This window comes from Cervus canadensis, chromosome 12 (genome assembly GCF_019320065.1).
Source record: "Cervus canadensis isolate Bull #8, Minnesota chromosome 12, ASM1932006v1, whole genome shotgun sequence".
Classification (NCBI taxonomy): domain Eukaryota; kingdom Metazoa; phylum Chordata; class Mammalia; order Artiodactyla; family Cervidae; genus Cervus; species Cervus canadensis.
This window is the reverse complement of record NC_057397.1, coordinates 40,855,480-40,866,409: the sequence shown is the minus strand read 5'-3', so window position 1 is coordinate 40,866,409 and position 10,930 is coordinate 40,855,480. Positions and strand designations below refer to the sequence as shown.

The 10,930-nt window shown below is 40.2% G+C and overlaps 1 protein-coding gene across 1 annotated transcript in view; it reads right to left on the bottom strand.

Annotated features, from left to right (window-relative positions):
- Positions 1 to 4,934: 4,934 nt before the first annotated feature.
- STMN2 (stathmin 2) overlaps positions 4,935 to 10,930 on the bottom strand; it is a 56,246-nt gene continuing 50,250 nt past the window's right edge. The window contains exon 5 of the mRNA XM_043484103.1: positions 4,935 to 6,285. Within this exon, the coding sequence (XP_043340038.1) occupies positions 6,226 to 6,285 (60 nt within the window). The 3' untranslated portion in view covers positions 4,935 to 6,225. The remainder of the gene's footprint in view (positions 6,286 to 10,930) is intronic.

Genomic DNA, 10,930 nt, shown 5'->3' with positions numbered 1-10,930 from the left:
GGAAAGAAGCCAAAAAGATTTAGTGAATAGCACTAATGACAAACAAATGGAAGGTATCCTACTTGTCATTAGCACTATTCTCTGATTCTGACTGTGGTCTGGACTGCAGGTGGCCATGGCCTCTGCTCACCCCTCCTGATTCTCTTTCCATCTTTCTGCACTCTGCTCAGCTCCAGAGGCTGACTTCTACGCAGTGCATCTCCTGGGCTCTCTTGCCCTCTGGTTTCTCATTAGATTTGACCACTGCAAGTCTTTGGCTACAGTTTGAAGAGTTAAGAGAAGAAAGATGCCGAGATATCTGTTCTATGGATCCTTCCTTGCTGGGCTGCATTTGTTAGAGGCTGAATTCTTCTCTTCAAGGTCAAAGGCCCTAATCAGACAGGCTTCTTCTATAGCTACAACTGTCTCTAGTCTTCGGATGGAAATGGCTTCTCTCTGGTGGTACACCCAAGGTCCTTCACCACCCTTTGTTGATTTCTTTTAATCTGTCCACATCCTCATAAAAAGAGAATCTTCACTAAATATATGTCATTTACCCTTTATAGTATGTTGTTTCTTGCTAGGGGGTATGATCAGTAAAAGTGTAATGACTCTTGGATCTACAGTTTTGGTGGGCTGCAGGCTGGCTAAGAGCTGCTCAGATTCCACTGAGGGTGGAATGCCCCAAGGAGAATGAAGGAACAGGAAGATCTGCTTAGGTGACAGAGCAGAGCCATGGACTGGGAAGCTCCTCTCTGGGAGCAAGGTAGAAGCAAGGAGTGTTCCCTATCCTCAAGGACAGAGGAGCCTCTCAATGACTGGTCAATAGCACACCAGAATTTCTATCATCAGTGAATGCCATGTGTTCCCTATTGTTTCCCCTTTGAACAAGCTTGTTTATTATTGATTATCTGTCCCCATTTCACCATTGTATATTGACTGTGTTAGGGGAGATAAGCTGTCTTTTTAATTTATTTGTCTCTGGTCAAGAGGACTCATGTCCACATCTGTTGGAGAGGGTCCTGTGCATCACAATGGACATTGAGCTTGATGTCATGGCCAAATGTGACTTAGGGATTTTACATCTTAGGGACAGAGTGAATGTGTTTACATGAAGGGAGAAGAGTGAACCTGCTACTTGGTGACCAGTAGGGTGATAGTCATTGGTGCTGGCTTTCCTTCTGAGCTTATGATGGAATGACACTTTCTTGCTCTTTGGCATTAAATGTGGTTGTATCACTTACTTGGTAGAGCAAATGGTAAAGAGTGTACCTGCCAATGCAGGAGACACAAGAGATGAAGGCTCGATCCTTGGGTTGGGAAGATCCCCGGAGAAGGAGATGGCAGCCTGTTTCAGTATTTCTTGCCAGGAAAATTCCATGAACAGAGGAGCCTGGTGGTTTACAGTCCATGGGGTTGAAAAGTCAGACACGACTGAGCACTCACATGCCACACCATCACTTACTTTGATCAATAACTTGTTCTACTTCTGGGTGGAAGCTTTAAGAGAACCAGTGTGTGAGTTGACATGTTTAAGTAACATTCCAGATATGGGTCACCCCACAGGTCTTTGGCCCCAGAGTGAGGAATACAGCAGAGAAGCGTCCTCCATGACCTACGTTGAATTTGTACAATTGGAGTAGGAAATAAATCTTTGTGGTTTTATTTCACTGAGATTTGAAGGATTTTTTTTTTTTTTATCACAGCTCAGTCTAGCCTCTGCAGACTCATGTTGTAGGGAAGATGATTCTAGACAGAGTACAGTCTATGCATGGAGGCCAGAAATTGCATGTCATTGGTATGCCAGGATGAATAATTTGGTGTCTTAGGAGAGTAACGTACTTGAGAAAAGAAAGGAATGGTGAGAACACTTTAATGACACTTACAGAAATGCAGATTTTATCCTGATGATAAAGGGGAGGAGGTAGTGGATTATGGGAGAGATTTGATCAGAGTGTAGAGGAGGCTATAGATTGGAGCAAAAGAGACTTATTAGTTGGTTGCTTTAAGAGTCTAATAGTATCCAGGTTAGGGCAGTGGTCATGGAAGTCGAAGCGCAAGGAAAGAGGAGCAACTTGGAGGTCAGTCAGTGCTACTTGATCATTTGGAGGTGTGTGGTGGGGACAGTGAAAAGTCGAAGATGATCTGAGATGATTTGGGGGAGCTTGGGGATGTTAGTTTTGCTTTAGCATCCATGTTTGCCTTAGTAGTTTTCAGCAAATTGCCTGATTAGAAATCAAGGACGATTGTTTTGTCTTATCCTGGGAATGATCCTTTAATTGCTAAAGTCAAGGGTGGCATGTCTCCCCCTTCTCATTCTCTCCTTCAGTGGGAGGAGTGGTGGCAGGGGTGGAGTATGATGATCAGCACACTTTTACCTTTGCCTTCTCTGAAATGTTGTAAAGTCTGATGCGCCTGATCCAGGGAGGAGAATCACATTTACCAGTCCTCTACTGTTTCACACATTATTGAGATTAGAAGAGATGCGAGGAGGGTGAACCTTCAAATCAATGGGATTATGTGAGTTTTCTTTAAAGAACATTTCAAAGTTGTATGCACAATTTAAATGTAGTCCTGAGGAAATCAAGACGCCATGAAAAAAAAATCTGTAAGTGTACTCAGGCAAATAAACTGTGCGTATTTCACAAAATGGCACCATCTCTAGAAAGAGCTCTTAGTTCATCTCTTAAAGGGACAGGAGCATCTTCAGGTGTTTCAGTGTGTGTTAGTAGCTCAGTCATGTCCAATTATTAGCGATCTCATGGACTGTAGCCTTCCAGGCTCCTCTGTCCATGGGGATTCTCCAGGCAAGATGGGAGTGGGTTGCCATGCCCTCCTCCAGGGGATCTTCTCGACCCAGGGATTGAACCTGGGTCTCCTGCATTACAGGCATATTCTTTACTGTCTGAGACACCATGGAACCCTACTGAAACCATATGCTGTATGAGAGAAACAAGACCATTGGTTCCCTGACCTCACTTGTCTCTTAACCCTACTCCAGCCCCTAGGTGCCTTCTTTCTCGTTTTAGTATTTTGCAAGTGTAGTTGTTCATTTTTTCTTCTTCTTGGATTCCTTTGTGTTCCACTCCCACTTTTTTGAATGGGATCGAATGTTTCATTTCATGGCCACCCCACTCCCCAATGGAACATGCCCTGACCGAAATAGATGCTCTGTGTGGCTGCCACCAAGAATCTCCACTCCCTAGGTCCATTTCATTGTTTGTCTTGGGCTTCTCAAGTGGGTGTGCAGAAAGGAGCATTAGTGTCACCTGGGACCGTGAGAGAGTGCACATCCCCAGGCTTCTACAGATTCCAGTAATCAGAAGCTCACCTGTTTTTCTTTTAAACAAACCCTCCAGATAGGACTCTGAAGCATAAATGAAGCTGAAATGAGGACCACTGGTCTAGGGAAGTCCACAGAAATAACCTGTCTGCTCTGCTGTGGTGAGATTTGGGGATGGTCTGCTGATGAGCTATTTACTAGTAAGGAGTTTAATTGTGAGAAGTGGATGTTGGGACCTGGAGCAAAATCACTATCCCTCTCAGGGCCTTAGTTTCTTCATCTTAGAGACTAGGCAGCAGGCTGGCTGGCAGCTCCAGTTTAGGCACCACAGAGGAGCACCAGGAGTTTGTTGATCATTTCTAATATTTCAGAAAGCTTCAGAGAACTGATGGGATTATGCTTTCCCTCAATATGTTTCGAGGACTGAGCACTTCTGGGCTAAAACAAGTCATGAGACTATGAGCTTCTCGCAGTGATTTGTTTTCATATTCCTAGGGCTTAATCATAGGCTCTGGCCCAGTGGAAGCCCTTCAAGTAATGTTTTCCAAACTGAAATAAAAATCACTGTGAGAACTCACAGATACAGAGAACAAATGAGTGCTTGCTGGAGGGGAGGAAGTTGGGGGTGTGTGAAATAGGTGAAGAGGACTAAGAGGTACAAACCTCTAGTTATAAAACAAATAAACCACAAGGATGTAACATATAGCACAAAGAATGCAATCAATAATACTGTAATAACTTTGTATGGGGACAGATGGTTACTAGACTTTTCGTGGTGATCATTTTATAATGTATGCAAATGTCAAGCCTTTATGTAGTACACCTGAAACTAACATACTATTGTAGATCAAACTGTATTTTATTTTTTTAATTTATTTCTTTTTTAGATCAAACTGTATTTTAATTAAAAAAATAGTAAATAAATAAGGGAAAAGTATCACTGTGAAAATACAGCTTATTTTCTGTTCATCAGAAGCTCTGATTGATTTCAAAGGAAGGTCATGGAATTCATGTTTTTAAGGATGCGTATCAATGGTTGCAGTATTAGATTCCCACAAATAAAGGATATTCAAGATAGGGACCAGCTGGCCTCCACCTTAAACTTGGCTTGCTATCACTCCTATGGATGAGAGCCCAGTTTGCTTATTCATAAGTCTGTGTGGTTTCAGTTATTTATGATTTTCTGCTGAAACTGGATGTGGTTCCTTTGGTCCTGCAGGATCCATCTGGGTCACTGACAGGCCCCCTGCTGTGTCCGTGTGTGCAGTGTTTATTGGCAGTGCAAAATTAAGCAGGATGGCAGGGAAATTGCATCTTAACAGGCTGCGGAAGGTGTCCAGTGGCTGCGTGGGAGAATGTGAGGCTGTTCCAGGACCCTTCCAAGCGCTTTGAGAGACTTACTGGTCTGAAACCGTGGTGTCTCCTTCAATCTTGACTGTTTGCAAGGGGAACAGATTGAAAACTTCTCCCGCTGTGTTGGGCTGTCAGAAGGAGAGAGAAAAGTGACGCTTCCTGCTGCTTTAGAAGGGAAGTGAATCAGCAGGGGCCCTGGTTTCCTCCAAACTCTAATTATTGTCTGTTTCTGAGACTGTCTAATCCAACAGCCACACTTGTAAAATCTGAACTCCAGGGTCAGACACACAGAGGGGCAAGAGAACAGACCAAACCTGTATTAGTTCACAGAACTCCAATTCTTTATTAATCACAGCTTGCTCACAATGACATACAGGAAAATAGCACTAATGAAGAGTAAATATGCAGGCAGCAACCTTCAGGAGTTGGGAGTTGGGGGAGAAACGACTTCAAAACTGCGATAGGTACTCACGGTGGGTATTTGGTGATTCTCTTAGTTGGCACAAACGCCCTGCCTAGCCCCCTCGACTGCATCAGCCCTCACAGATGGAGTAAATTTTTTTTTTTAATAGGCAGGATTGCCTCACACTGGGGAAGAAAGACCAGCTTAAGTGAAAATCCGCAGTGTTTTTGATTGTGTTTGTGTGTGTGTTTGAATGCAACAACCAGCTCACAGTTTCCAAGTGGAAAAATATTCAGTAGCATCATGTACTTGTACTATAGGTAAGAGCTTAAAATGAACATCATCAATCATGGCATCCACAAATAAGCCACCTGACACATTAATTCATTCCATCAAAAGAACTTAAACTAGAGAATTAAGCCCACTTCATGAAAAGCGATTTCACGGCTGCTTGAACCATTTGGGTTGGGATCTGTGTTCAGCGCTTTAAAAGGTTCAGCTTTTTGCTTCTACCCAGATTGATCTCAGAGCTGTCTTTTTCATCCATCCCTTTCTAAAGCCAAAGCACATTTGTAGCACATAATCCAGTAGAAGCAGAAGTAAATGCTATGAGTAGTGGTGTTACTTAGCCTGGTTTTGTAGTTTCTAGGCAGTTAGTAGATTATGAGCGAACAAACGTGGTGGTTTGTGTGGAGTTATAATACCCGTGATCTAAGTATGGCCTCAGTCAAGTCCAAAGATTACCAAGCTGTCTAGGTCATTAGGCAATGGTGGGTTTCTAGCACCAAAGACTGTCTACTGACCTCATTTCTCTGTTGGAATGTAAAGGGCAGGGAATGGAGTCAGACGTGGGGAGCTTCCAAAAGAACAGACCTAGCAAATTCATTTGAGTGGAAAGACACATCGAAAGCCTGTTACAGGGCATGTACGCTTATGAAATAACTTGCATAATGCAATACTTGTATTTTTTAACAAAAATGTAAGTATTTACAAAATAAGATCCAAGGTATTTTTTAAACATCAAGCAAAACATTCTGCAAAGAGACCGCATTGATTTTTTTTTTTTATTTTTGATTCTGTTTTTTGTTTTTTATAATGAGTTCTTTTTAAACCATGTCATACATTTCCCATACTGATATCGCATGATCCATTATAATATAGGCAGGGGGATTTACTAATGGTGGGGCGTGCCATACCCTCCGTCGCTTCAGCCAGACAGTTCGACCTGCAGCTCCTTGTTCCTGCGCACCTCCGCCGCATGCCTCTCCTGGAAAACATCAGAGGGAGGGGAGACGTCACGCGCCTCGCCGGGTCCACAGAGAAGGAGAGCCCGCCCACTAATTTACATACTCTGCGCTTGACCGAAAGTAGCGCCTCCTCCCGCAACCTCAGCTCCTTCCCATTTAGTGTCTACCTTTAGGAGACAACGTCCTCATTTCACAAGAAAGTAAAACATGGAACCCAGTAAGCATCTTGTCACAGAAGATCATGGAAGACTAATGGTGTCTATAAAACACTATCCATGTATTTGATTAAAATAGTGATCAAAAGATCACATGATTAAGACAATTTTCTTTTTCATTTTTTTCTTTTTTGATTGAGAGAATTTTGACTCTCAGGACTGTCTAAATCTAGAGAACAGCAATAAAATACCATACTGTCTCCTCTGTCTTTTGAAAAATTTGCCATTGTATTTGATTAAAATAATGACAAAACGATCATATGGTTAAGAGAATTTTGACTATTAGGGCTACTGTATAAATCATCAGAATAGCAATAAAATAGCACACTGTTTTCTCTATTATTTTTGACGGTCTTTTTCCTTTTCTCTAACACTTTAAGGGATTTATAATTGACAATGGACACTTTGGGAAGATGAGATGTAGGAAGAAGACCCTATGTATGCTTCCTAAATTCTTAACTTCTAATCAGTCTTTCAAAACTTGAGTCCTCCAAATGATCTCTCCAACCTTACCCTCTACCCTTTTCCTACACCTACTTGATCTCTTAGTTTAATGGAATTGTCATGAGATTTTCAATTGTTGAGATTCCTAGTCTTTCATCTCCATCCGTCAGGAGAAGACTCTTTAAATCCCTGTAGTGGTTGTCTCTTTCTTCATGAAGATTTTCATGAGACTGAAAACTATCTCACTTCTCATTTGTAAATGTGCATAAATCTTCTCTTTCATGGGGCAGCCATTTTATTCTAACGTGTACTTTGGGCATTGCTGCTGGCAGGCCAGGGCTAGCAAATGCTAGCAAATTTGCTAGCATTGCTGCTAAGGCCAGGGCTGTACTTTTTCAGTTTTGTTCCATCTGCAGGGCCCAGCAGAGTGTTTTGCATATAGTATATGATCAATGAATGTTTGTTTACATGAGAAACTGAGCTACTAAACTTATTAAACTTTCTGAGGAGGGAGTTGATAGGCAATGCTATTTTTAGTGGAATGCTATTTTTAGTACATCATTCTTCTGAGCACATGATTTTGCCTATTATTGTTTATTTTCTAAGTTATGTCTGACTCTTTTGGGACCCTGAGGACTGTAGCCCACCAGGCTCCTCTGTCCATGAGATTTTCCAGGCAAGAATACTGGAGTGCATTGCCATTTCCTTCTCCAGGGAATCTTCTTGAAACAGGGATTGAACCCACATTTCCTGCATTGGCAGGGGGATTCTTTATCACTGAGCCACTGGGGAAGCCCCTTGTGCATTATAGGGGCTAACTAAGTGTTGGTAGGTATAACTAATATTCTAAACAGAAAAATAAATGGTGATAATAATTAGTATTTTTCAATTTTAATTTAGCCCCTTGCCTATTATAGGAGCTAAATGTTTATTAAATTAAAATTTAAAATGATAATTATTATTATTATTTATTTTCTATTTAGAATATTATTTATATTGCTATTTCCCCCCTGTAGCTCCAGAAATTTCTTGTAGCTCTACAAATTCCTTTAGTTTAGGGATTTAGTTGACCAGCCATAAAGTAAATCTTATCATTAAGCTCTATTGATCTCAAGAAGTCTTTGCTTATAGATTCTTTCTAATACTCAGCATTTACTAGTCACTTAACATGTACCAGTTCTGTATAAGCACAGATTTTACCTGTATTAATTCCCTTGATTGTCACAACAATCCTGTGATGGAGACTATTATGGCTCCCATTGTACAGATGAAGAAATTGAGGCACAAAAAGACTAAGTCACTTGCCCAAGATCACATAACCAACAAGCATCAGAGCTGAGACTTAAACTCAGAGAGCCTGGCTCTGCAGCCAACCCCACCCCTCAAGCACTGCTATGTAGTCTTAGTGTGAGTGCACAGAGAAAATTTCATAAGTTTTGTGGAAAAAATGTGTCTTTTCAAATGTAGGTTCTGGGAGAAAAGGCATATATATAGCCATACACTTCCTTCAAAAATAGAGAATTACAGTAAGCAGCAAGTTGATTCTAGAGAAAGAGTTTAAAAGCAATTTTATGTAATTGGTTTAAATGAGCTTTTTGTCTGCATTCAAAAGCCATGAAGAGAAGGGTTGAAAAAAGCATGCATAAAGAAATCATATCCTGTTTGGAAATGTCACAGGGGAATTAGCATGGATGCAGCTGACTCTTCCTTCTTTTTGTTTTGCTCTGATGAGGAAAAAGATGCTGTAAAATCTTTTTCTCATGCAGGAAGAAACTAATTAGTAAGAGCTCAGTTCTGACAAAAATTGAGAAAAAGCCCAGACCATCACTATGCTAGGAAAAAAACCAGCTTCAAGTCTAAAGATTCAGGTAAACCCAAATCTACAATATAACAGGAAAGATTATAATTAGTATTATTAGGCTACTTTGGAGCACACTTCTTACTCAACTTAAAAAATTAGTTGTAAAGAAATAGATTTTGCCATAGGAGAGAACAAATATAATCTGTGAACTGAAAAAATAAAAACAGGAAATTTAAATGCTGTGCCCCGAGGAAAAATATTGTTTATTTTCAGGTATTTTAGTAAGTCTGTTATTTGAAAATTTTATATTCAAATCATCAAATATATACTTAAAATTGTAATGCAATTCCATGTAAAAATAAGGGAGAATCAAATAGACATATGCAGTGGGCTTGTCATTTTCAGCATAGTCTGTTTTTTCAATCAGCAAAATGTTGGTAATTGTCTACAAGACCTTCTAGAACTAACACCCCCAAAAGATGTCCTTTTCATCATAGGGGACTGGAATGCAAAAGTAGGAAGTCAAGAGATACCTGGAGTAACAGGCAAATTTGGTCTTGGAGTACAAAATGAAGCAGGGCAAAGGCCAACAGAGTTTTGCCAAGAGAATGCACTGGTCATAGCAAACACCCTCTTCCAATAGCACAAGAGAAGACTCTACACATGAACATGACCAGATGTTCAATACCAAAATCAGATTGATTATATTCTTTGTAGCTAAAGATGGAGAAGCTCTATACAATCAGCAGGAACAAGACCAGGAGCTGACTGTGGCTCAGATCACGAACTCCTTATTGCCAAATTCAGACTTAAACTGAAGAAAGTAGGGAAAACCATTAGACCATTCAGGTATGACCTAAATCAAATCCCTTATGATTATACAGTGCAAGTGACAAATAGATTCAGGGGATTAGATCTGATAAAGATTTCTGTCATTATACAGGAGGCAGTAATCAAGACTATCCCCAAGAAAAAGAAATGCAAAAAGGCAAAATGGTTGCTGAGGAAGCCTTACAAATAGCTGAGAAAAGAAGAGAAGCTAAAGGCAAAGGAGAAAAGGAAAGATATACCCATTTGGTAATTGTCAGAAGACCTTAAATCAGAGGTTACTTAAGCAACTGTGATACTCTGAGAAAGCTCATCAAAAGGTCAAGTCTATTCTTTGATAATATTCATTTCATTATTGAGCTTGTCATACTTGCGAGGCATTGTCAGACACACTGGGTTAGACAGACTGAAACAGATCTAAAATTACAATGTTCTCTGCAGTTTATCCCCTCCCTCCCATCAATATAATAGTGTTTTACCATGGAATGCAACTATTCCTTTGATATGAAAAATGTGTAAAAGGTAGTTTTAGGAAAAATTCTGATTCTGTGGAGAAAATGTGATTAGAGAGATTTCTGTACTGGAAGCTAAGAAATGTGAGGTTTGGGGGTTTTTTTTTGGTTGTTCTTTTTTTTTTTAACCTTTTAATATCCCCCTTCCTTTCTAGTTATCAAATTTAAACAAGCACTTGAACTAGATGACCTAGTGTATCAATTAGAATCCATGAAATCCTATTATGTGAATATTTAACTGCAAGACGAGATATCATCAGAATCCTCCTCTTTAATAATAACTAAGAGGGGTCAGGAGTGAGTCAGGAGGGAAGGAAAGTATTTTCATTCTTGAAGATGATGCTGATCATGGGAGCACTATAACCTTCCAATGCTGCTACCAGTCTGCTTACTGTGCAGAGTTGGCACAAGTTAGTTTTAACTTAGCATAAACGTTCGGAGTCAGAGAGACTTGGTCAGACTCCGATGTCCTTAGCTTTGTGATCTTGACTAAATGGCTTGATTTCTCTAAGGACCGGGTTCCTTAGATGTGAAATGGGGATGATTACAGGATTTCCTTCTGGAATTAAATTCCATAGTATTTGCCAAATACCTGACTTACGATGAGAAATCAATGAAGGATAGTTTTAATCCTCTTTTTCCTTTCATGATTCATTTATCAGACATATTCCGTAGGAAATAGTTACAGAGATGTCACTTGTGAGTCAGAATGACAACCCCCCCCCCACCAAAACCCAAATATCAGATAAGAAGGATGAAAGGTTACAATAAATGGAAATTGATAATGGTTGAAATCTCTACCTAAACAGTTATCTGTTATCAAAATTATCTCTGAGATAAAAAATCAAAGAATCTTACTCTCTTA